Source organism: Dama dama, chromosome X (genome assembly GCF_033118175.1).
Source record: "Dama dama isolate Ldn47 chromosome X, ASM3311817v1, whole genome shotgun sequence".
Classification (NCBI taxonomy): domain Eukaryota; kingdom Metazoa; phylum Chordata; class Mammalia; order Artiodactyla; family Cervidae; genus Dama; species Dama dama.
Window position 1 is genome coordinate 138,281,178 of NC_083714.1, and position 26,642 is coordinate 138,307,819.

General features: G+C 40.3%; 1 protein-coding gene across 2 annotated transcripts in view; it reads left to right on the forward strand.

Annotated features, from left to right (window-relative positions):
- ACE2 (angiotensin converting enzyme 2) overlaps positions 1-26,642 on the forward strand; it is a 44,680-nt gene that overhangs the window by 9,586 nt on the left and 8,452 nt on the right. For both annotated transcript variants that reach the window (XM_061137317.1, XM_061137318.1), the window contains exons 2-14: positions 1,872-2,030; positions 3,570-3,660; positions 5,354-5,497; positions 6,848-6,960; positions 7,770-7,875; positions 10,815-10,912; positions 13,128-13,297; positions 15,011-15,237; positions 19,625-19,769; positions 21,592-21,690; positions 22,368-22,490; positions 22,925-23,097; positions 24,324-24,382. In XM_061137317.1, coding sequence (XP_060993300.1) covers positions 1,872-2,030; positions 3,570-3,660; positions 5,354-5,497; positions 6,848-6,960; positions 7,770-7,875; positions 10,815-10,912; positions 13,128-13,297; positions 15,011-15,237; positions 19,625-19,769; positions 21,592-21,690; positions 22,368-22,490; positions 22,925-23,097; positions 24,324-24,382 — 1,707 coding nt within the window. The remainder of the gene's footprint in view (positions 1-1,871; positions 2,031-3,569; positions 3,661-5,353; positions 5,498-6,847; positions 6,961-7,769; positions 7,876-10,814; positions 10,913-13,127; positions 13,298-15,010; positions 15,238-19,624; positions 19,770-21,591; positions 21,691-22,367; positions 22,491-22,924; positions 23,098-24,323; positions 24,383-26,642) is intronic.

Here is a 26,642-nt window from a genome sequence, read left to right on the forward strand (position 1 = left end):
TCTGCTTCTGAGTCTTACAAGATTACAATCAAGGTCCTGGCTAGGGCTGTGGTCTCATCTATGACTCGACTGGAGATGAATCACTTCCAAGCTAATGTGGTTAGTGATAGCATTCAGATCCTTGTATGTTCCTTAGGATGTCAGTCAGATGCTATCTTGAATTCCTCACCATGTGGCCCTAGCCATGGGATAGCTCACAACATGGCGTCTTGCTGCATCAGTATTAACAAGGGAGATTCTTCTAGCAAGATAAAAATGATAGCCTTGGAAATTCCCTGGCTGTCCAGTGGTTAGGGCTCTGTGCAGGAGGGAACGAGTTTGATCTCTGGTTAGGGAACTAAGATCCCACAAGCTGTGTGGCTAAAAACAAACAAACAAAGAAAACAATCTTATCTAACATAAACATGTATATCCTTCACTTCTGCTGTATTCTCCTTGTTAGAAGTGAGTCATAGGTCCTGCTCACACTCAAAGGAAGGGAAACACACGAGGGTGTACCACCAGGAAGTAGGGGTCATGGGAGCCGTCTTAGAGTCTGCCCATCTCAGGATCCAGGATTCAGATACTGGCAATTTGTTGCCAGCTCTACTGTTTATCTTTCTTAGCCCCTTTCTTCACATACAAAAAACGGAAATAGAGTAATTTTCTATCTCTTTTCTTAAGAAAATCAAATGAGGTAAATTATTTTGCAAAGTACTCTATAGCGATCTATTTTTTGCCTATTTTAAGATCTGTCTTAAGTTCCGCCTCCTCCAGGAGTCCTTGCCAAATCTGGTCCCTATAACAGGAACTGCTTGGCCCTGCTTATAGTTTATATGGAATCATAGGCTTTTATGTTTTTATGTTTCAGTAATGAAACATTCATGATTCTCTTATCTGTTTGATAAAACAATAAGCAGCTAAGGACAAGGACTTTTTTTTCTATAAGTGATTAAGTAGCTACCTTTTTTTTAGTGCTTAGGATGTATCAGGGACTCTGAGAGGCATTTTATTATTTGTTAAATTTTCTTGTCCTTTCAACAACCCTTTGAAGTAAGTTCTACTATTCCTCCCATTTTATGGATAAGGTAACATGACTCAGGCCAAGTAATTTGCCCAAGGTCACACAGCTAGTTAGAGGTGTCTGACACGAGGAATGGACTTCTTACATGCCTCATATGCTACCTCTTTTATATAGTCTAGAGGAGTACAGTGTAGAAAGTGCTTGCTCATTTTAGCCTTTGGTAAATGGAAGTGAGCTTGTACACTGAGAGAAGACTGCATTGGATACATATGGAGAAGTCAAGATGGGGGGCAAGTGAACCCTGGTATCACTACCTGCTTCTTGGTTTCCCTGGTGGGTGGATAATCACCATGGCTACCAAATGGCCATGTTCAGGGCAGTCTTGAACTGGGGATCAAAATTCAAGATCAGAATCTCTGGTAAATCACAGTACTATGACGTTTCCTGCAAACTGGTTATTTCTCATGGTTCTCATCACCATGAGAAGCTGTATTCTCAGGAAATCCGCTCTGAGCTCTGCTGGGCTCTCCCTTTAGAGTGTTCATCATTGAATACTTGAGTGACTCACCCACATCACAGTGCTAGGGCCGTACATTCCAGGACTCCACAACATAAATCATCTGTGAGAATTCACTTCCAGTTCTGGGGACAGGACCCTTGGGAAAATGAAGCAAAAGGCCAGAAAGAGAGAGTGACCAAGAGTGGCTTGGTCATGCTTAACCTAAACCTTGACCTTCAGCAAAGTAGAGAATTAAATAACTCAGGAAATATTAGATGTTCCACCAGATGTTCTTTGGACTTGTATCTTCTGTCTATTTGAACAGTCCCACTCTAACTTCAACCTCATTCTTTGTTGTTGTCATTTCAGAATGAAGCCAGGGCCAAATGGTCTGCCTTTTATGAAGAACAGTCCAGGATGGCCAAAACTTACTCACTCGAAGAAATTCAGAATCTCACACTCAAGCGTCAGTTGAAGGCCCTTCAGCAGAGTGGGACCTCAGTGCTCTCGGCGGAGAAGAGCAAACGAGTATGTGACATGCTAGCACTGATCCCAAGAACGGAAATACTGGAGAAATCTTAAACATTAGTATCACTCAGGGCTGCTTACTTTATCTGCAAACCTAGCAATGCTCACAATAGAAAGAGCGCTGTGCCTCGGTGGGGTGGTCACGTAATTTATCCTCCAAATTGGGATCCTTTGAGAGTGAAGGGGGACACTGGTATGTTAGGACACGTTGTTAAACTAGGATTGTCAGGGCTCTGCGGTCTATAGATACAGTGACAGAGGTCGCCTTCCTCAGGACCAAGCACTTAGTCCATGTCTGTGCTTCTCAAATGCGAGTGATTTTGCCCACCAGGGCCATCTGACTATGTCTGGAGATATTTTTGGTTGTCACAACTGTTGAAGGGTGTTATCGACCTCTAGTGAGGAGGGATGTTGCTAAACACTGCAAAGCACAAGGAAGCCCCCAGTGACAGTTGTCTGGTCTGAAATATCAGCAAGGCCTAAGCTTGAGAAGCCCGATATGTCATCTCATCCTCCGCCCCTTTCATTCTTGACTGTCTTCTGCAACTTCTTTAACATGTGGCTAAACCACCCCAGCTCAGACCACTTTAGGGATAGTCGAGTCACTTCTTTCTAAAACGTCATTTCCATATGTGGGTCCCTCTAAGTAATGGCAAGATTCTTCCTCCATTGAGCATAGAGCGATTTACCTCCACTTTCTACCTCCTTCTGGAGCCAAATGGCTGTCTCCTATAATAGTCTTCAAATAAAGGAAGGCAGATTTTTTTTTTAACTATTTGAGGCTTTTTCCTCTAGCCGAAAACATCCTTCCATCTGTTGATTTTTCCTTATACGATGGTTTCAAGTTCTCTAACCAGTCCTGGCTGCTGGCTTCATTTTGTCAGTATCCTTGGACTGAATGCAGCCCTCCAAGTGGGTTAATGTCTGCATGAAAGGGAAGAGGGGTATGACATCCTGTTCTTCCAAGACACAGCTCTAATGTGCCCCCTCTTTGAAGCCATTCCTGAATTTCCAAGTTACTAAATTCAACCACTTCCCCCCATACTGCCACATCACTGTTTGGTGACAGTTGTAGCACCTGCCACTCTGTTATGTAATCGCTGATTTCATGACTCACTGTAGCATGTTTGTGGGGTTCTTAAAGACCAGTGACTTGTTCATGTCATAATTATCAGAGTGTGGGACATAGTAGATGTTCAGTAAATGTGCACTCAGTGAAGCCTGAATGGAACAACAAATGCATTACTCTGCATGTGTAGGCAAGAAACATTCTTGGGATTTTGGTAGATGTGGTTTTTTTTCCAGTCACTACACATGTATTTATCATATGCTTATAAGGGCAGTCTGTGCTAGTTGATGATGGGAAAATTTAACTGAGATATTCCAACCCTACATAAAAGAAGATACTTGGCCAAGAAGATGTGACCTTCCATATTTTGAGGCATAAAAAAATTGCATGATTGAAAGGACATCTCTACATTAGCATTCTCTTTTGTATATCTTCCATTTTTAACATTGTTTATTATCTTTAATTTGTAGCTGAACACGATTCTAAATACAATGAGCACCATCTACAGTACTGGAAAAGTTTTGGACCCAAATACACAGGAGTGCTTAGCACTTGAACCAGGTAGGCAATTAATTTTGAGCAGTGATTATAAAATTTACCTTTTTTTATTCCAAGCTTTAAAAATGAGATTAACACCAGATGATGATGTTGTGCCTTTCAGATGGACAATCCAAAGCGGGAAAAATTCCATATGTGTGTGTTTTAGTACATGGATGCTCTTTTAAGTTTTAACAAAACTTCACTATAAATCCTGTCACACTCAAGCAGTTTAATTAAGTTAGTAGTTCAGTGATCTCAGTGGTTTATTTTCTCTGCAGAATTATTTTGAAGCTCTTATAAGGGTGAGGACACAAAATGGATTAAAGATCTAAACGTAAGACCAGAAACTATAAAACTCCTAGAGGAAAACATAGGCAAAACACTCTCCGACATAGATCACAGCAGGATCCTGTATGACCCACCTCCCAGAGTAATGGAAATAAAAGCAAAAATAAATAAATGGGACCTAATTAAACTTAAAAGCTTTTGCACAATGAAGGAAACTATAAGCAAGGTGAAAAGACAGCCTTCAGAATGGGAGAAAATAATAGCAAATGAAGGAACTGACAAAGAATTAATCTCAAAAATATACAAGCAACTTCTTCAGCTCAATCCAGAAAAACAAACGACCCAATCAAAAAATGGGCCAAAGAACTAAAAAGACATTTCTCCAAAGAAGACATACAGATGGCTAACAAACACATGAAAAGATGCTCAACATCACTCATTATCAGAGAAATGCAAATCAAAACCACAATGAGGTACCCTTTCATGCCAGTCAGGATGGCTGCTATCCAAAAGTCTAGAAACAATAAATGCTGGAGAGGGTGTGGAGAAAAGGGAACCCTCTTACACTGTTGGTGGGAATGCAAACTAGTACAGTGGAGAACAGTGTGGCGATTCCTTAAAAAACTGGAAATAGAACTGCCATATGACCCAGCAATCCCACTCCTGGGCATACACACTGAGGAAACCAGAATTGAAAGAGACACGTGCACCCCAATGTTCATCGCAGCACTGTTTATAATAGCCAGGACATGGAAGCAACCTAGATGTCCATCAGCAGACAAATGGATAAGAAAGCTGTGGTACATATACACCATGGAATATTACTCAGCCATTAAAAAGAATTCATTTGAATCAGTTCTAATGAGGTGGATGAAACTGGAGCCTATTATACAGAGTGAAGTAAGCCAGAAAGAAAAACACCAATACAGTATACTAACGCATATATATGGAATTTAGAAAGATGGTAACGATAACCCTATATGCGAGACAGCAAAAGAGACACAGATGTATAGAACAGTCTTTTGGACTCTGTGGGAGAGGGCAAGGGTGGGATGATTTGAGAGAATAGCATTGAAACAAATCATATGGGAAACATATCGCCAGTCCAGGTTGGATGCATGAGACAGGTGCTCGGGGCTGGTGCACTGGGATGACCCAGAGGGATGGGATGGGGAGGGAGGTGGGAGGGGGGTTCAGGATGGGGAACTCATGTACACCCATGGCTGATTCATGTCAATGTATGACAAAAACCACTACAATATTGTAAAGCAAATTTATAAAAAAAAATAAGGGTGAGGACATGAATGAATCATGAGATTTCATTGAACAACTTTATGACCTTGATATTTGCCAGCCTTTCAATTCTTTACAAATGAAAATTTCTAAAATGCATGTTTATTTCCCTTTGGGTGCTTTCTGATAATAGGTTTGGATGACATAATGGAAAACAGCAGAGACTACAATCGGAGGCTCTGGGCTTGGGAAGGCTGGAGGGCTGAGGTCGGCAAGCAACTAAGGCCATTGTATGAAGAGTATGTGGTCCTGGAAAATGAGATGGCAAGAGCCAACAGTAAGTTCGCTGGGCTGTGGCAGTTCTGAACTCCCTACAGGGCTGTGGGGCTATTTCTTATGAATTACCAAGCCTGCCCTTTGATATAAGGGGTATCCCTAAATTAATCACCTGCTGAACAATTCAGGTTACATGTCTCCAAGAGGAGACCACTAGGGAATAAGGAAAGGTGAATTGACATTCTACAGTTTAAAGGGCTTGAGAGCAAGACTAAGTTACCAGGCCTCAAACAAATCAGTAGTCTGGGAAGGGCTCAGGCTCCTGAGGGTTCTAAGGTAGTCTGTGGATGGACAAATTCTATTTACCAGAAAGGATGAGAGACAGAGACACTGTCTCTCCTTTAAACTCCCATCTGGCCACAGTTCATTCTCGACGGTCATTTGTGTGATTACCTCAGAGTGGTGTCCCAAAAAGAAACAAATCAGAATACTTTAGGCTGGAAACTGTGGTCATCAAAATCTTAACATGGGGAGGAATTTCCATATCTCTTAAGTTATCCTCCTGTATGTATAATGAGCTGAAGCCGTGGCATTGTGAATAAATTTATGTTTTGGTCGTTCACTACCTCCTGGGGTTGAAGAAGGGAAAACATTTTTCATCTGTTCTTTCTGTGTTCCACTGCCGCTTAAGCTCATATTCTCAAGTCAGAGGCAAACTGGAGACTGGAACCCATCGTCACATCCTTCCATCCAAATATTTACTTCTCTCCTCATCTTCCTGATCATTCATTGCCAAGGAGCATGTAAAAATTAAAATTACTAAAATACATTTACAGAGTTTATTAGCTGTTATCCTGACCCAAGCTTGTGTTTCTTGATAACGAGACGCTGCATGAAGCACAGAGATGGGCTGTGTATATTAGAATTTGCCAACAAACACAGGCCCACTGTGGCCATGTCCAAGATGGGTTGGGTTACAGTTGAAAATATAAGGCCCTAAACAAAATGAGAATTCAAAGACCCAATCACATGTTTTAAAGCTAAAGATGCCAGCTGACCTATGGAGAAAGTAGAGACCTGGGGTTAGGAGACTAGGAGTCCGCCTCTCACCCTCACCAGTTGTGTGACCTTGGACGAATCCTGTAATCATCCAAGAGCCAGCTGTTACCCAGCACCATGGGGATTGTAATACTGACCATCTTGTAGAGTTTTTGTGCTCATTAGATGAGATAATGAATTAAATTTCAGACACATTAGCTAGTGTTATTCATTTGTATCCCTTTGAGCTGAAGGCCAATAAAAATGTGACAGGTCTTTGGATTTTTTTTAACCTCTCAGGAAGGCTAGTCTATGTATACTGTGCTTTATCTCTTCCTTTCCAGATGTTCTCATTTTCTTCTTTTTAAAACAGATTATGAGGACTACGGGGACTATTGGAGAGGGGATTATGAGGTGACGGAGGCAGGGGACTATGACTACAGCCGTGACCAGTTGATGAAAGATGTGGAACATACCTTTGCAGAGGTAATGAGACACAGAAGTTCACATATTATATGATTTTTCATTTATATGAAATGTGCATAATCGGCCAAACTATAGAGAAAGAAATCAGTTCAATGATCACCTGGGGCTGGAGGTGGGAATGCAGTTGACTGCAGATGGGTACAAGAAAACTTTGGGGAATATTGGAAATGTTCTAAAACTGAGCAGTAGTGATGGTTGTCCAATAGTATACTTTTATTAAAACTCACAAAACTGTATACTTTAAAATGGGTAAATTTTATGATATATAAATGATACTTCAATTTAAAAATGAAGGAAGTAGGTAGCATTTTAAAATGAATATATATATTTTTTTGCATCTGCCTTCCAAGTGGGGCTTCCAAAGTGGTGCTAATGGCAAAGAACCCGCCTGCCAATGCAGGAGACATGAGAGATGCAGGTTTGATCTCTGAGTGGGGAAGATCCCTCAGAGGAGGGCATGGCAACCCACTCCAGTATTCTTGTCTAGAGAATCCCATGGACAGAGGAGCCTGGCAGGCTGCAGTCCATGGGGTCGCAGAGTCAGACGCAACTGAAGCAACTTAGCACGCACACCTTCCGTGTGGTATTTGTAGCCCTCCAGATGTGTTTACTGTTTTATGCAGTGGAACTAGTCATCCTCTACATCTGGTAAGAAGAAATGCTTTCAAACTCTTCAGAATATTTCAGAGGAGAAGAAATTAGAATTTAGGGTAATTCTACTGTCTAAAGAAGCCCCTATTTTTAGTGTTGGGGATTAGAAATTGGAATAGGCTATTCTTGGTCTTAAACTCTCTTCCTGGGCTTTTCAGATTAAACCATTATATGAACAACTTCACGCTTATGTGAGGGCAAAGTTGATGGATACCTACCCTTCCTATATCAGCCCTACTGGATGCCTCCCTGCCCATTTGCTTGGTAAGAAATTTGTCTACTTTGCTCTTTGTTGTTTCCACCAATAAGGTTGTTATTTCGGGGTGAGGCCCAACTTTTGAAAAATTCTGTGAATGAAATTAGTAACATTATAGAAATCATATTTTGAAAGCACTGTCTTCAACAGAAAAGTCATTTTAAATAGTCCTCTATTGCATTACTTTATACACAGAGAGTTGTTTTGTTGGCCTCAACCCATAGATAAAGGGGTTATTTAAGATCCCCAGAGGATGAGAGTGAAAATGGGGGAAATGTTTTTGTTTTGTCTTTTAAGATCCTCAGGTTTATTTTTATTTTTTAATTTTTTTGGCTGTTCTGGGTCTTCCTTGCTGTGTGTGGGCTTTCTCTTAGTTGCTGCATGCAGGCTTTCTTTAGTTGTGCTGCATGGGCTTCTCTTGTTACAGAGCATGGGCTCTAGGCACATGGGCTTCAGTAACTAAAGCTCATGAGCTCTAGAGCATGGGCTCAGTAGTTGGGACACACAGGCTTAGTTGCCCTATGGCGTGTGGAATCTTCCTGGACCAGGCATCAAATCTATGTCCCCTCCATTGGAAGGTGGATTTTTAACCACTGGACCACCAGGGAGGTCTGAAATTAAATTGTATTATTCAACTTGATTGGCTGACCCTTGAGGTGAGATTTTAGCATCATGTCATCAGAGGAAAGAAGCTTAGTTGGTTGGGAGTGGTCAGGGGTGAGAGAAAAGCTATCTAGAATTAAGATATAGCCTGAGTGAAAGCTTTGTAAGTTGATTGTTCAACTGCAACAATGTCTTTTGCTGCAAAGTACTTGGTTTGGAATCATATGGGTAACCAATGAAATCCTCCTCATGAAGAAACCTGCCTAGCTTAAGAGGAGGAACGGTTTTCAGAGAACTTGGGATCCTTCTGTAGAGCTTTAGTAGACCAGGCAAGACCTGGGGCCCTTTCCTGAACTCCCTTATTCCTCACCAGAGAGTGATCACCCACCCTCCCCACTCCCTCACCCTCAAAGCCTAGGCCAAATACAATATTGTAAAGTAATTAGCCTCCAACTAATAAAAATAAATGGAAAAAAAAATAATAAAATAAAATATCTGTGTTTGGAAAGTTTATGTTCTGCGTACACAGCAGGCCTACCACAGGCAAGCTCAGCTGCTAGTAGCTGATAGGCAAGCCTCTTTCTTAGCAGGAGGGAATCTGGACAAAGGAGCACTGGGGACTTTTTTCCTCTAAAGCAATATATAAATACTCTCTACAGTGTCTTTGGCAGGCATTCTTTGGTAATTCATTTTCTGCTTAAACCTGTCTGGCGTGAGGTGGCTCTTGCTTCCTTCCAAAATAGACTCATCTATCACTACATTGTACCAATTATAAGAAAGTCCTACGTTATGTGGAGGTGAACCAACACCCCTCTCATGCCTCCCATTCATTCTGCCTAATTCTGTGCTCTGAGGTTACCCAGAATATGTCCACTCTTCTTGCACAAGATGGCCTTCTAGAGATTTGTAAACAACCATTGTCAAGGTACAGCATAGTTCCTGGCACAAGAGTATGTACTCAGTATATTTTACTATTATTCTTGTCATCATGTATACACTATTTTCTTCTTTTATGTTAGATATCCTACACAGACTTTCAACCATTCTTTAAAAATCTCACTTTTCTACTTGTTCTCATTTGGACAAGCAAATAAATAAAATAAAACTTTATTGATGTCCCTCTTCAAATATCATGCTTAGAACTGAGCAGTTACTCCAGATGAGGTTTGACCAACATAGAATAAAGATGGTGCTGTGACTTTCTTTGTTCTAGACACTGTAATTCTATTCATTTACCTTAAGGTGACATTTGCATTATGGAAGCCACGTCACACTGTTTGTTGGATCTCTTTGGGTCTTTTACATGTGAGCTGTGTTCCAGCCTGATGTCGTATATCACATATTTCTATAATAGCTATTTCTTTACAGTTGAAGCATAGGACTTTGCATTTATCTCTATTTAATTTTATCTTTTAAAACATGAATTTGTTGGCATATTCTTCAGGTAGTTATTTTGCTCCATTCCTTTGGTGCCAGAATTCTGGTCCTGCTGTTACATTGATTTTTTTTTCCAGATCCATTTTCTCTTTTAGGGTTTCTGGCCTTGGAATCCAGTTGAACATTTGTTTGAGATGTTTGAAAAGCCACCCAGTTAAGTAGATTACTATAGTATAGTAATAAAAGTGGAACTTAGTTACTCGTTATTAGCAGAGTTTCCTGAATGATGATCCTATATGCTCTCTTTTCTTTTCCATTATAGTTTATTACAGGATCTTAAATATAATTTCCCGTGCTATACAGCAGGACCTTGTTGTTTATTCATTCTATATATAAAAGCTTACATCTGTTAACCCCAAACTCCTAATCCATCCTTCCCCCATTCCCTCTTCCCCTTAGCAACCGCAAATCTGTCTATATGCTCTCTCTTAAATTCAATATCATAGATTACTAACAGTTTAATTTGTAGTATTTTGTCCCATGGATGAGGAACTATATAAACTTATTTCTAATCTATAGTAGCTATGATGTCCTATATATTTAATACATTGTGCCTTTGAATTGTGCTTTAAAATGAAAGAAACAGGGATGATTCCCTAACAAGCTTTGCCTCATCACATCACGTCTTGCCATTTTAACCTTTTAGATGAGACAGCAAAAGAAGGGAATGTTGAAAATGTAAAATAAGAGAAGAGGAAAAGAGGTAGTGAAAAGGAAGCGCAGGAACTATTGAGTTGGCCAAAAAGTTCATTCATGTTTTTCTGTAACATCACTTTTTGGCCAACCCAATAAATTAAATCTAAAATACTCTATGGCCTGTTTACCAGTCCTACCTCATGTGCTATGTAAAATCATGTCTATACTTCTACTGTCTTTATCACATATTAACAAATCTTTTTTTTAATAGGTGATATGTGGGGGAGATTTTGGACAAATCTGTACTCTTTGACAGTCCCCTTTAAACACAAACCAAGCATAGATGTTACTGAAAAAATGGAGAACCAGGTAGGAAGAAGACACCTTGAAAACCAAATCCTCAACCTCATTCCTTTGTATGCTACCTTTCTCTTCCTATGTTATAAAGTCATGTAAATGAGAAGAATTTCAAACTATTTTAAATTTATTTCTCATGTAGGTGTCTTTTCATAGAAAAGTAGTTTACAATGACAGTGAAATCAAGTACCTAGAATAAGTATGGCATTGATCTTGCTGAGAGGAACTAAAAGTGGAGATGATCTGGTTTTCCATTAAGCAATAAAATGAGGAATTGTGAACTTATGATTCTTTCTAAAATTAGTCATTGCTATGTAGTCAGTAACCTCTATGAATAGGGGGAAAAAAGGATATCTTTAGGAGATTTTTGCATATTAAAAATCATTATTGTTAAAGATACCATAAGAGTCTGCAATTGTTTGCAAAGAAACTTTTTGTTACCATCTTGGAATAATTGTTTTAATTCTCTGTGTTCCCTTCCATTGATGAAAGCATATTATAGTTGTAATTATGTGTTTTTCTTTATTGAGCTAGTAGTCTACAATTCTGGGTAGAATCTATAATCATACATCTATTAGCTGTGTAAAATTTTTCCAGATCGTTGCACTGTGATTTACGTTAGTATTTATGCATTGCTTGTGAACAGTTTTAAATCTGTAAGCAACTACTCAATGAACACCTTTACTTGCATAACATATTCCTAAGATAAGTCCGTAGCAGAATGAAAACGTGAAGCTTCAAGAGCCCCCAAACTCCTGCAGCTGTTCTAGCCCCATTTTACAATTGAGTAGCAGCAAGGGCTCATTTTTATGTACCTCCATAGCCTGTCTATGGTGTTTTCACACCTACCATCTCTCCTAATGTTATGTTTACAACAAAACTATGAGACTCTCAGGGCAGATATTGTGATAGTTCCATGTCGTAGGTGACGAAACTGAGGCTTGGGTAAATGATTCACCCAAAGTCACAAAGACAGTCAGTGGCAATTAAGGTTGGAACCCAAAATTTGCAGTATTTCCAGTCTGGTTTTCTACCCATTCGTTCTTCATTCAACCGATATTAACTGTGCTTGCCAGTCTACACACTTTTAGTATATGTTCATTTTCCTTAAGAATACCATAGTCACCAATAGCAGTATTGTCTGACGTTAAGCCTTTAAAGGCAAAAAAACAATCCATAGTGTCTCTTTACCCAGTTTCATATTTTCATGGCGGACATGGGAGAAGAAATTGACTGGTTTTTAAGATCAGAGGAAGTTTTCTGTGTCACTAAAAAGTGATTCATGAACTATCTGCCAGTTATACAAATTTAGTTTGACTGATGTATGGGCCTTATCTCCAGAGAAGTCTTGGTCAGCTCCAGGGATACTGGTTCCCAGAAAGATTTGCTGAATGGCAGGCACCTTCTGCTGCCCTTCTGCAGTTCCAGCATATTCTGAAAGTTTAGGTTCCTATACAGACTGTGAAGCCAAGGCCTAGCTACCCATTGGCTGCTGGGTCACATGTGGGCCTTTTTTACTTCGAAAGCATGTGACTTCATGTTTGCTTTATTGTTTGTGTCTTCCTCTGACACAAACACTAATAATCCCCAGCCTAATACTGGGGCCTTGTTCACTGAAAGAACTCAATCAAGAGTTGCTGTCTTGAGTTGAACAGTTTTTAGCAAAGAGAAGGTCATTACTACTTGTGTTTATACCTGGAACATAAAGAATAAAGGCAGAAAAATTCATACATAGTCACAGTCTACTCCTGACATTTTAATGCACTTCTTCATTAAAATTATACTATATAAGTGTTTTACATATTTTATCTTCTCACTATTATTTTAAAAATTCAATAAAAATTCTTTATAAATTCAATCTATTTAGGTTTTCCATTCCACAAAGGCATCATTATTTATTTAGCCATTCTGGAGGCTGTTTCTACTTTTCCCTCTATTAAAAATCATTTTATAACACTTATACAATTTGTCAAATACATTTTAATTGAAAAATAGTAATAAAAATCATTTAAAATATAATTCTTTGACCTAATTTCTGAGAATTTCCTAGGTTTATTCCCTAGAGACTGGATTACTGAGACAAGCTGTCTTACTACTGATTACTGTGAAAGCTGTCTGTACATGTTACCAAATTGCCTTTCAGAAAGGCTCTGCCTTTGTACATACCCAACAAAAGAATGCTGTGATTTTAATGCTACAATTAACTGCTGTTCTTTTTTTCCCCCAGTCCTGGGATGCAGAAAGGATATTCAAGGAGGCCGAGAAGTTCTTTGTGTCTATCGGCCTTCCTCACATGACTCAAGGATTCTGGGACAACTCCATGCTGACTGAGCCAGGCGATGGCCGGAAGGTGGTCTGCCACCCCACAGCGTGGGACTTGGGGAAGGGTGACTTCAGGTAGTGAGACTGACGTTCACACTGCCAATACTCGAACGGGAGACAATGGAGGGATGAGGATGAATTTGGATTCCTTGTCTGCTTCTCTGAGCACTGAAGAGAGGAGTGAATTTTCCTTGAATAGAGGCTGGGAGTCCATGAGACCACATCTGGGTTTCCGAGGAAAAGGGGATTGTCATCAGGTCCTCAATTGCACCTTTAGACAGTTTACCTTGTCTGAAATAATATGCACTCATTAGAGTTTCATGGTCACAAGTATGGTGGTGCCCCCATTAGGAAAGGCTTGGTGCGAAGATTTATGGAAGATGGAATATATGAATCAAACATTAATCCCCCCTCCCTGTTTCTTTCTTTTGAGTGAACTAAGACAAGTGGATAGAAAATCTGGTATGTATCACAGGAGAAACACAGAGAGTACTTAAATCGTCTCTTTAGGCTTTGCAGGTCTCTGCTGCAACTACTCGTGTCTGCCCTTGTGGCATGAAAGCAGCCAGAGACGATACAGAAACAAGTGGTTGGGGCTGTGTCACAGTAAAGTCTAATTTATCACAACAAGTGGCCAGCTGCAGGCCAGAGCTTACTGACTCCAGTACTAGGGTAAGGTTGGAAAGTGAGGAAGTGTATATAAGCTTCCTAGCACAGGATCTTACACACAGTAGACATTAAGTAAGTACCTATTCTTATAATTGTGCCAAAGAGAATAGAAAAAAACCAAAGTTAGAAAAAGAGGTCATATTGGGCGTATAAAGGAGATTGAGTTTGTTCCTGAGCAGTGGGAGTCCCTAAAGGGTACTTATCAGGGGGATGGTGTGCTCAGAGTGGTGGGAAAAGGACAACACCTACTGAAATATGACCCCTCCACTCACCTGCCTGAAACTGCTCTTGCCAAGTTGAAAAGGACTGGTATGTAATTGCCAAATGCAGTCTTTGGGCCACAGCAGCATGAGGCAGTGTTGGTTGGTTGTCTTTGACGTGTTGTTTTTCACTAGTGTCTGCATTGTCCTCCCTTCCGGACTTCTTTGACTTCTCTCTCTGTCTCCTTTTCCTCTCTCCACCCAGTACATCCTGGGACCTCCTGGGGTTTTGTCCTTGGCCCTCTTTCCTTGCCATCCTACACTAGCTTCATGGGCCATCACATCCACTCCCCTACTTACATGCTAATGATTCCCAAATGTCAATTTCTAGCCCCCCCTTTTTTTACTGCTTCTCTGTCCTAACTGGCCCCAACTGCTGGCTGTGTCCCCATTCTTTTCTCAAGCCATCCTCATTGAGCGCTTCTAGGAAGGTCAGTTCTTGTCCCTTCCTGCCATCTACCTGGCAAACTGCTGTTTTAATCAAGGTCCAGCTTGCTCACTGCATCTTGAGTCATGCCATTCCCAGTGCTTCCAGAAGACTAGGCCTGCATTTACTCACCGTTATGGCTAAGGCCATGTCTGCTGATCACTTGTAGAGTACTTGCTTCAGAGTTTTTACAGTAGAAGACTCTATCTTCCTTTCTATTAGTCTGTGAGTAGCAGGAAAGGATTCAGCCCTGCCCATCACTTTATATTGAGCACCTAGAACAGTTTCTAGAACATATAAGGTAGGTCCTCAAGATTCATTGGTCAATAAATCTTGGAAATGTGATCCATGCTATAGAAATCCCATATAACTATTATGATGAATAAATGAAATTCAGTGAGGTTCACGTTAATCTTGCCCGTTTTTGTTCAGGATCAAGATGTGCACGAAGGTCACAATGGATGATTTCCTGACAGCCCATCATGAGATGGGACATATCCAGTATGACATGGCATATGCTGCACAACCCTACCTGCTCAGAAATGGAGCTAATGAAGGTTTCCATGAAGCTGTTGGGGAAATCATGTCACTGTCTGCAGCTACACCTCACTATTTGAAAGCGCTTGGTCTTCTGGAACCTGATTTTTATGAAGACAATGGTATGCACATTTTTCTCATGGCTTCTTTTGGGTATTCTTTAGTCTGGCATGGGCAAAGGTATTTATTGCCACGCATAAGATATATTTAATTTTTGCCATATAAAATATAATGTATTTGTGGGTAACTGGGAATTGCTTCTGGTTAAAAAAACAGTATATAACATAACATGCCAACTTTTGTTTTTGTGTCTTTGAGACGAGGTAACTAAGTGAATGATCTTGGGACTCTAAGAATCATTTAGCAGAAAACTTTTATTTTATTTTACTTGTTGTTGTTGTTTTAGTCACTCAGTCATGTCCAACTCCTTGCGACCTCATGGACTGTAGCCCACCAGGCTCCTCTGTCCATGGAAATTTCTAGGCAAGAATACTGGAGTGGGTTGCTGTTTTCTTCTCCAGAGGATCTTCCCCACCCAGGGACTGAAACTGTGTCTTCTGCATTGGCATGTGGATTTTTTATCACTCAGCCACCAGGGAAACCCAGAATATTTTTTAAAAGATGCTAAAACAGACCCACAGAACTGAAATGCCTTATCCAAGGTCATCTAGCTAGTTAGTGTCAGAGTTCAGATTGAATTCCCCCAGTTCTAGGTAAAAACCTCAATGATGGAGCTGGAAAAGATTCTAAAAATCACTTTGTAGAGGAAGCAAGCTGAAGGCATGAGAGGGAAAATAACTAGCCCAAGGTCAAAAAACAACATGGCAGAACCAGAACCAAAGACCTAATCTACAATTTTTCCCATAATATTATGGGAATATTATGGGAGTTCTTAAGGAGCAGGTGGTAGAATACAAAGATTGGAAGAGATGGAAACATTTTTTTTTTCATCTAGCTGAAGCATGAATTTGTCCCATAACATCCCCTCAGATCCAGGCCATCCTTCAGCATCTTTATTCGAGGCAGCCTTTTTCTCTTTGGATGATCTGGACTTGATGGAACCCAACAAAATTCACAAGATCCAGATTTTTTTTTTTCTGTGAGGATTCTTTCTTGTAAAAGAAGAACACTTAGAGCCAAATATGTTCTTCTTTCCCATGTTTTTCTCTCCCCTCATTTTAGCCATTTGGGACATAAACATCAGCTCTGCTGACCGGTACATTTAGTCAATGAGGTCAAGGTCATAAGCTCCATCTTTGTGTGGGCAGTTCACTTTGCCTTGACTTCTGACTCCACACCTTGATGATCTCACAAGTACCTGGGAGTAGGTCACTGTAAAGCCTTCATCATGTCTGAAAAAGTATAAGCACAGACCCAGTGGGTAATAGACAAGTAGCAGCATCCTCCCAGATACTGCAACAGAGGAAAGGGGTTTCACAGTAACCACACCTGTTGCCTAATTTTAAATTATCATTCTCAAGTCAATTCACAGAAAAGTGTTTTATCATTTTTTAATATTCCTTGACAGCAGGCAAGGATGATTGAATCACTGGTTTGAAAAACTCCTGCTTCGTTCCTTGGCTCTGCTCCTGATCTGTGAATTATATTTGACAAAATAAAGTCCTTTATTCCTTCTTTTTCTCTTTCTTTCTCCCTCTCTTCGAAGCTTTCTTCTTCCAAAAGTGTTTACTGAGCACTTACTATGTGTAAATCATTTTTAAAGACACTAGAGATACAGTGATGTGCCAAATAGATAACAGCCCCCTGGTTGCATTCCAGTGAGCTGCATTTATACAGTAGGCATCAGCTCCACTGTCCTTTGACACCACTGCTGCTGCTGCTAAGTCGCTTCAGTCGTTTTCTACTCTGTGCGACCCCATGGACAGCAGCCCACCAGGCTCCTCTGTCCACAGGATCCTCTAGGCAAGAATACCGGAGTGGGCTGCCATTTCCTTTTCCATTTACACCACTAATAAAGGATAAATGAAATAACATAATTTGTTAAAGCATTTTAAACTCTTGTAAGGAAGATATTTCTAAGGCCTGAGGAAGCCTTACAAATAGGTGTGAAAAGAAGAGAAGCGAAAAGCAAAGGAGAAAAGGAAAGATATACCCATTTGCATGCAGAGTTCCAAAGAATAGCAAGGAGAGATAAGCCTTCCTCAGCGATCAATGCAAAGAGATAGAGGAAAACAATAGAATGGGAAAGACTAGAGATCTCGTCAAGAAAATTAGAGCTACCAAGGGAACATTTCATGCAAAGATGGGCTCAATAAAGGACAGAAATGGTATGGACCTAACAGAAGCAGAAGATATTAAGAAGAGGTGGCAAGAATACACAGACGAACTGTACAAAAAAGATTTTCACGATCCAGGTAATAGTGATGGTGTGATCACTCACCTAGAGCCAAACATCCTGGAATGCGAAGTCAAGTGGGCCTTAGGAAGCATCACTACAAACAAAGCTAGTGGAGTTGATGGAATTCCAGTTGAGCTAGTTCAAATCCTAAAAGATGATGCTGTGAAAGTGCTGCACTCAATATGCCAGCAAATTTGGAAAACTCAGCAGTGGCCACAGGACTGGAAAATGTCAGTTTTCATTCCTTTCTTTCCCAAAGAAAGGCAATGCCAAAGAATGCTCAAACTACCGCACAACTGCACTCATCTCACATGCTAGTAAAGTAATGCTCAAAATTCTCCAAGCCAGGCTTCAGCAATACGTGAACCGTGAACTTCCAGATGTTCAAGCTGGTTTTAGAAAAGGCAGAGGAACCAGAGATCAAATTGTCAACATCTGCTGGATCATCGAAAAAGCAAGAGAGTTTCAGAAATCATCTATTTCTGCTTTATTGACTATGCCAAAGCCTTTGACTGTTGGATCACAATAAACTGTGGAAAATTCTGGAGGAGATGGGAATACCAGACCACCTGACCTGCCTCTTGAGAAATCTGTATGAAGGTCAGGAAGCAACAGTTAGAACTGGACATGGAACAACAGACTGGTTCCAAATAGGAAAAGGAGTACGTCAAGGCTGTATAATGTCACCCTACTTATTTAACTTATATGCAGAGTACATCATGAGAAACACTTGGCTGAATGAAGCACAATCTGGAATCAAGATTGCCGGGAGAAATCAATAACCTCAGATATGCAGATGAGATCACCCTAATGGCAGAAAGTGAAGAAGAACTAAAGAGCCTCTTGATGAAAGTGAAAGAGGAGAGTGAAAAAGTTGGCTTAAAGCTCAACATTCAAAAAACTAAATTCATGGCATCTGGTCCCATCACTTCTTGGGAAATAGATGGGGAAACAGTGCAAATAGTGTCAGACTTTATTTTTTGGGGCTCCCAAATCACTGCAGAAGGTGATTGCAGCCATGAAATTAAAAGACACTTACTCCTTGGAAGGAAAGTTATGACCAACCTAGATAGCATGTTAAAAAGCAGAGACATTACTTTGCCAACAAAGGTCCATCTAGTCAAGGCTATGGTTTTTCCAGTAGTCATGTATGGATGTGAGAGTTGGAATATAAAGAAAGCTGAGTGCTGAAGAATTGATGCTTTTGAACTGTGGTGTTGGAGAAGACTCTTATAGTCCCTTGGACTGCAAGGAGATCCAACCAGTCCATCCTAAAGATCAGTCCTGAGTGTTCATTGGAGGGACTGATGTTGAAGCTGAAACTCCAATACTTTGGCCACCTGATGCGAAGAGCTAACTCATTTGAAAAGACCCTGATGCTGGGAAAGATTGAGGGCAGGAGGAGACGGGGACGACAGAGGATGAGATGGTTGGATGGCATCATCAACTCAATGGACATGGGTTTGGGTGAACTCCGGGAGTTGGGGATGATGGACAGAGAGGCCTGGCATGCTGCAGTCCATGGTGTCGCAGAGTTGGACATGACTGAGCGACTGATCTGAACTGAACTGAAGGAAGATATCAGTAAATTTAAAGTTCATGGTACTTCTGATTATCCTGGATAATCAGAGGAGGGAGGCTGTTTTTTCTTTGTTTTTTTTTTTTTTTCCTCCCTGGTTTACTGGCTTTTGGCCACATCTGTTTAATATCCATTTATTTAGCAAAGACTCACACAGGGCATCATGTAGCAGATACCAGTTTAGGTATACAGTCTTGAATGAGACATTGACAGTAACTGCCTTCATGGAGCTTACAAGAATAAACAGTATGACTAGGAAAGCAGATGAAATAGCCCTACTTAGCTCTGACAAGAGGTAGTTAAGGAAGGCAACTGAAACTAATGCAAAAAAGAGGGTTACTCGTGGATTTATTTAACCTATTCTATCCAAGGCTTCGCCCTACCTCAAATCCCTCAGCTGAGAAAATGAATAAATACATATTATTATGTCCACTGTCAATATTTCTCCTGTGATCATGCTTATAGTAAGTATATCTTGAGGAATAATATCTTGAGATTAGGAAATTATTGAACACAAAATGTCTACTGTCATCCTCATCTTAATATTTATCCTTTCTCATTTTCCTTTCAGAAACAGAAATAAATTTCCTGCTCAAACAAGCACTTACAATTGTTGGAACTCTACCATTTACTTACATGTTAGAAAAGTGGAGGTGGATGGTCTTTAAGGGTGAAATTCCCAAAGAGCAGTGGATGCAAAAGTGGTGGGAGATGAAGTAAGTCAGTGAATATGCACGCAATCAGTAAAATGTTTTCTCATGAGTTTGCTGTTTATTTAAAAACATCTAATTGGCCTATATAGACACACACACACTCACATTAACTACTTGCTTTTTATTAAGTATCCATTTGGGTGCCTTCTCAGATAACATTTCCTTGGCCTTGCCTACCCCCTCAAAAGCAGGGTCAAGTGACGAAATTTCTCATGCTCTATCCTTTTACATGTTGAGGCACCCATTAAACTCTGATATTATTTAGGAAGTAATCAATGTGTTCATTTTCATTTTTTATTTTGTCCATTCTTTGAAACAAAAATTAATAACCCCGTATTTTAGGTAGGTAAAGCTCCAGGGATCCAAGGCTGATTGTTTGCACCAGGGATCTGAGGCTGATCATTTCTGATGTTCTCTTTGACTTCCAAGAGCTTTTAGTTTATGGAGGGATGTGGAAAATGAAACCACTGCAGTGTGTTGAATTGTGATGGAGGGTGTGGGGATCCATGAGCATCCAAGGGGAGATCCAAAGCCCTGGCCAGTGAGTCAGATGAGGAGAGGCATTCAAGCTGAGGTTTGAGAACAATGTGGGAGTTAACCAGGTGTACGTAGAAGGGAAAGGAGAGAATTCCAAGCAAGTGGGAGCCTGCCGCATTTGGGCAACGGATGGTGATGCCTTTCAATAGTTTCAGTGCTACGTCATTCATCACTGTATCCCAAGTGCTTTGCACAGGGCCTGGCTCAGACAAGTATGAAATAGTGATGAAAGTACTACTGAAGAAGATGGAAGAAAAGCGATCTCCCCACCATATTAGTCAGACTCCTGTTAATGATTTTTCTTTATTTTTCCTTTTTGGAGAGAAGATCTACAATTATAATATTTAGCCCCACATCCGTAAGTTGAAGTCAATGCCACTATTCTGCTAGGATTCTTTCTGTTGACATAAATCCTCCTTGGAGGAAGGAGACAGCCTTTCTAATAACTGTCTCTAGCATTTAAGTATTACCAAAATTATGTCTTTCATGATCCCACAATCAGAAAGGACAAATGTATTCAAACAATGTCAAATACATGGATTCTGTACCTTTTTATCCTGATTAAATTTTTGACCTCTTTTAGTTTATTTCCAAAGGTACATGGAATCAGGCCCTTAAAATGATTTGTTGTACTCTATTCAGGTAATAAGTCCACATGAAGTCTTTTCTTAGCATTGGGGATTGTGGCTGGCCCAGGAACTATAAAGATGACCAGAACATAGCCCTGCCCGCTAGGTGCTGAAGTTTCCAGGGCAAGAAGGAGCTGTATGTGAATAATTATAAAACAGAGAGAGAAATGACAAAGGAGGCAGAGCTGGAGAAGGCCTAGGGAGCTGGAGGGCTTGCTGTGAGACAGGTGCTTGGGGTCAGGGGCAGGGCTCATAGACGAGGGGGCATTTGAGCTGGCCTTGAAGAATCAGTGAGGTTTAAATTTTAGAAAATTCTGCCTACCAGGAGCCCATAAAATATGGTGCAGGAGAGGAATTTTTAGGACTTTCACTGTATGGTTTTGGTCACATAATACACTTTATGAAATTGGTGTTTTGATGATACAGCTATTTTTCAATGGTATAGACTGGCTAAATTAACAAAAAACAGAGATGATTACATGATGGGCTTTTTTTTTTCATGATGGGCTTTATTCTGTAATTCTTTACACTGTTTCAATTTCACCTGACAAAAAATTCCAATAGAAATGCCATTGGCTGATAGCACTGCACAATGGCACCATCTATACTTTCTCTCCGTGAGCGACCCACAGCTAATATACCTTCCTTTTCCTCCAAAGGCGAGAGATAGTTGGAGTGGTGGAGCCTCTGCCTCATGATGAGACATACTGTGATCCTGCGTGTCTGTTCCATGTGGCTGAAGATTACTCGTTCATCCGGTGACAGTTTTCTTCTGTTTCACTTCTAGAATTTGTAGACAGAGTGACAACTTTATTATCTCTATCTCCATTCACCTCCCCCTTAGAACCTCAAAATAGATGATCAGTTTCAATTCTTTGTAACTGAACATGACGTATGGAGTTCAACAAAAGTTACATGAGATCCTTTTCTCCATGAACAGGGAATTTATAGTCTCCTTGGGAGCAATAGAAATGTTTTTGTTTGTCTCCTTGTTACTGGCAGAGTTCAGGGGGATTATAATAGAGCATTTTTAACTTGAAGTCCCAAAATCTATGTTCTTCACCCATTAGCTCCAGATCTTGAATTTGCTGAGTCTCAGTTTCTTTATTTGTAAAGTAGAAATAATATTGTTGATTTGCCAGAAGGATCAATTTTGGCATAAGTTATGTGAAAAGGCTATAAATCGGTAAAACACAATACAAATGTGAGCTCACATTTAACAAGACAATGCTGCCTTTTTATCAGCTGATACATAAATGCAAGTATGATGAGTCTATAGGGTTTGTGTTTGGGTCTTTCTTGAGTGAAAAGAGGTTTAACTGATACTTCTTTGGTTACTGGGGCCTCAAAATTTAAATATATGTCCCAGTCTATGACTTAACCACAGAAACTACACACGGGACAGCTCTTTTCTTTTCCTTTATCTCTTTTATAGGTATTACACGAGGACCATTTATCAATTCCAGTTTCATGAAGCCCTTTGTAAAACAGCTAACCATGAAGGTGCCCTGTTCAAATGTGACATCTCAAATTCCACTGAAGCTGGGCAGAGGCTGCTGTAAGAGATGCTTCAAAAACATTGAACCTCTCATCCTATTTAATGTTACTCATTTCCATGCCTAGGTTTGAATTTGATTTCTTTGTTCTAAAAAAGAAAATTTGGGGACTCAAAATGTCTTCATCCATGAATTAAATGTTTGTTTTGTGATCACACAGGAACCTGGATCATGTGATGGCTAGACAGGCTACCTCCTCTCCCTGTGTCGTAACTACAGAGCTCTCTTTGTAGTAACCAGGGGGAGGAGAGATTGAAAGATGAATACATCTTTTACCATGCCTTCTTGTCTTATTTGCCAGGAGCAAACTTAGTCAAACCAAAGAGGAGTAACCATAGATTGTACATGTAAACAGATGTACATCTGGAATCCTTCCAAAGGCACTGAACCCACCTCCCTCAGCGGTTTTTTTTTTTTTTTTTTTTTTTTTATGTAGCCAAATGCTGAGCCTTGGAAAATCAGAACCCTGGACCTTAGCATTGGAAAGTATTGTGGGGATAAAGACTATGGATGTAAAACCCCTGCTCAACTATTTTGAGCCCTTGTTTACCTGGCTGAAAGAGCAGAATAAGAATTCATTCGTGGGTTGGAGCACGGAATGGACTCCATGTGAGTAGATGGCGTTGATACATTTCTAATGGCCCTTTTTCTGCTTCCCTAGTCCTCGCTGGCCCTAGTCTCATGGGACTTACACAGTTGAGTGTGTTCTCCCTCTACTTATCCCCTGTACTGTGGTGGCAGATGCCATTTTCTCTGAGAGGAAACACATTTGTTGAGCACCTACTGTATATCTGATACAGTGAAAACTTCCCCCCTCTTGTTTTCAATCTGCTTTACTAGCCCCATATTTAAAATAAAAGAGTCTAACACTGTATGTGGTTAGTGTTCTAACCCACTGTATATGATTCCTGCTCTTCAAAGAAAGGCAAATATGTTTAATGATTTTAATGCAATCCCCTCTTCTTTCTGGCAGTTACATTCATATTTCTATACAGCTTGTTTATATTGTCATTTCCCCATTGCTCAGTTTTAGACATGCACTTCTGCCTACTCTTCTGCCTCCATTTCCTATTCTCCCAATGAAATTTAACATAATTTTTAGTAAAGAAATTATCAATATTTGCGTCATTATATCTGCAGAACCAAGTAATATACTATTTTATATCTTTTTTAATGTAGCTTTTTGTTTGTCCTGAAGTTTCTATTGCTTCATTTTTTTGCATACCTAATTTGCTGTCCATGCTATATTCTTCTTCTCCAACTATTCCAACGTATCTATTCTTTTCAGTTTCATTTTTCCTAAAGAACTCCCTCTTAGAGTCCTCCTGTCTCAATCTGGACCACAGTTTTCATCCTGAGTCATCCCTTTGCTGCTGTCCTGGGTTGAATCCACTCCTTCCTGGATTCCATGTCTTCTTTCATGAACTCCCTCCCGTTTTGCTGCAGCACGGCCTCCAAGTGACTTTCTAAGCAAGAGCTCATGGGGTAGGAGCATCAGCTGTTCCCCTAAGTGGCTATAACCAGACCTAGACTTTCATTTTCCTTGTTTTCAGTCCAGTATCTTCTTCCACTCCCTGCTGTACCCGAATCCCAGGCCTCTCCTGGATTCTCTGGGGGGGTCTCTACTGCCTGTGTGTACACATTACTCCATGACTTCCTGACCCTTGAGAAAGCATTTACCACTCCTCCATAACTTCTCATTTTCCAAAGGAGTGTTTATACCTTTAAAAAATTCCTTTACTATCACTTTACTGGGGTCTTGGGAAAGGAAGGAAATAAACACACATGGTCAATCTGCTGTCTATAACAACAGTCTGTTATTTCTCTTTAATCAGATTCTGACCAAAGCATCAAAGTGAGGATAAGCCTAAAATCAGCTCTTGGAAAAAATGCTGTGAGTATTCTAGATAGCGTATCTATAACTTTCAGTGCATTCCCTTATTTACGGCACAACAAGCCCATTTCAGGGCAGTGAAAAGATGAAAGGGCACATGGGTCTCTTAAAAAGCCCTAGATTCTGGCCTGTGGCATTTGAGTTGGTTTTTTCAGTAATACATTCCTTGTTGAATTGGCTATGCCTCTATTTTCCTTGTGACTCTGAAGGTATTATGAAGATCAGTGAGAAAACATTTAAAGTATCAAATACCTACCCTCCCAATTCACTCTGATCACAGTTACTTATATTTTTAAAATATATATATATATATATATATTTATTTATTTATTTGGCTTTTCTGGGTCTTAGTTGTGATGTGTGGAATCTTTAGCTGCAGCATGCAAACTCTTAGTTGTGGCATGTGGGATCCAGTTCCTTGGCCAGAAATTGAACCCAAGCCCTCTGCTTTGGGAGCCTGGAGTCTTAGCCACTGGATCACTGGGGAAGTCCCCATTACTTGTATTTGAGGAAGAGGACATGTTTATATTTTTAGAGACTGCTTTTAGAAGTATTGTAGGCAGTTTGGCTTTGTTTTGTCTTAGTCAATCATCTAGGTACCAGAAGCTTGTTTTAATCTTAGACCCCAGCCTTGGACCTGCTTAATCAGAATCTGCACTTTAACAACCCCCCAGGTGGTTTGTAGACACAATAAAGGCTGGGAAGCAACAAGTTAGACCACTGTTTCTCAAGCCTGGCTGCACACTGGAGTCATTCAGGATGTTCTTTAAAATATTAATGCTTCAGTCCCATTCCCAGAGATTCTGACTTACTGCTCTGAGGTGTGGCATCAAAACCCACTCCAGTATTCTTCCCTGGAGAATTCCATGGACAGAGGAGCCTGGCGGGCTACAGTCCGTAGGTCACAAAGAGTTGGACATCACGGAAGCGACTTAGCATGCATGCATCTGGCATCAAGTCATCAAAGTTCCCCAGGTGATTTTGATTACAGCACAGTTTGAGAACCACTGAGGCAGAGATGCATTTCTGGACAACAAAAAGTTTTACAGAAAATCAGATTACTTACACCTTCATGTGAATTACTTTAATCAGCTGTTGCTTTCTCCTAAACACCTGTCTCAGGTTATCCAGTTTGAAGCAATTTGTTTTGGGGAAAAAGGAGAGGAGAGGGTTGCCCCAGGCAGATGGAGATCAAAGGCATGGATGGAAGTGTGGCACCCAGGAGGCTTTGCAGGATTAGAGAGCAACCTGGCATTACTGGATAAAACAGTCCAAGGTGCTACAGAAAATTGTTCTTTTCACTGGATAGAGTCAAAGATTGCATTTCTACCCCCGTACTTTTCTTGGGAAGTTAACTATTGTCCAAGGCTCCACAGTAGTTGTAGTGTAATTTTCATATATAAGCAAAACATCTAAATATAAATAACATGTCATCATTGTTGTTTAGTCACTAAGTGATGTTTGACTATTTGTGACCCCATGGACTGTAGCCTCCAGGCTCCTCTGTCCATGGGATTCTCCAGGCAAGAATACTGGAGTGGGTTGCCATTCTGTTCTCCAGGGGATCTTCCCAACCCAGGAATCAAACCTGGTCTCCTGCATTGGCAGGTGGATTTATTACCACTGAGCACCCAAGGAAGCCTATAGTAGGAATAAAAAATGAAGATTTAAGAAACAAGTATAAAATGGAGGTGTATCACTTCTCAAACTCTGAAAGTTCAAGATCCTATTTCTTAGCAATCATTGTCTCTGGGGTTATTTCTCCTTCTGTCCTATTTTTATTAGCTCTTCTTCCTTGGACTGATAAAATTTAATTTTAATTGAAAGTGTCCAGTAGGTCAGGATTCTTTTCAACTATCTTCTTTTTTCTTGACATGTTTTTCCCCATGTTCTCTTTCCATGCAGTGAGGGATTAGTAAACAGTCTTCAGAGGGGTTGGTGGTGTAATATTCTGAGGCCCATTCACAGAGCAACAGGCTGCTTTGATGAGAGCGGAGTTATACTTTTAGCCAGAATAACTGTCCAGTTCAAGCTACTTCATAGCAAAGTCTTCCTGGATCTTTGATACTATTTTGAGAACTTAGCCTTTACTTTTTTAATATAGAAATAATAACCAGAATATTAGTGCCCATGTTCAGTTCAGTTGCTCAGTCGTGTCTGACTCTTTGTGACCCCATGGACTGTAGCACGCCAGGCTTCCCTGTCCGTCACCAACTCCTGGAGCTTGCTCAAACTCATGTCCATTGAGTTGGTGATGCCG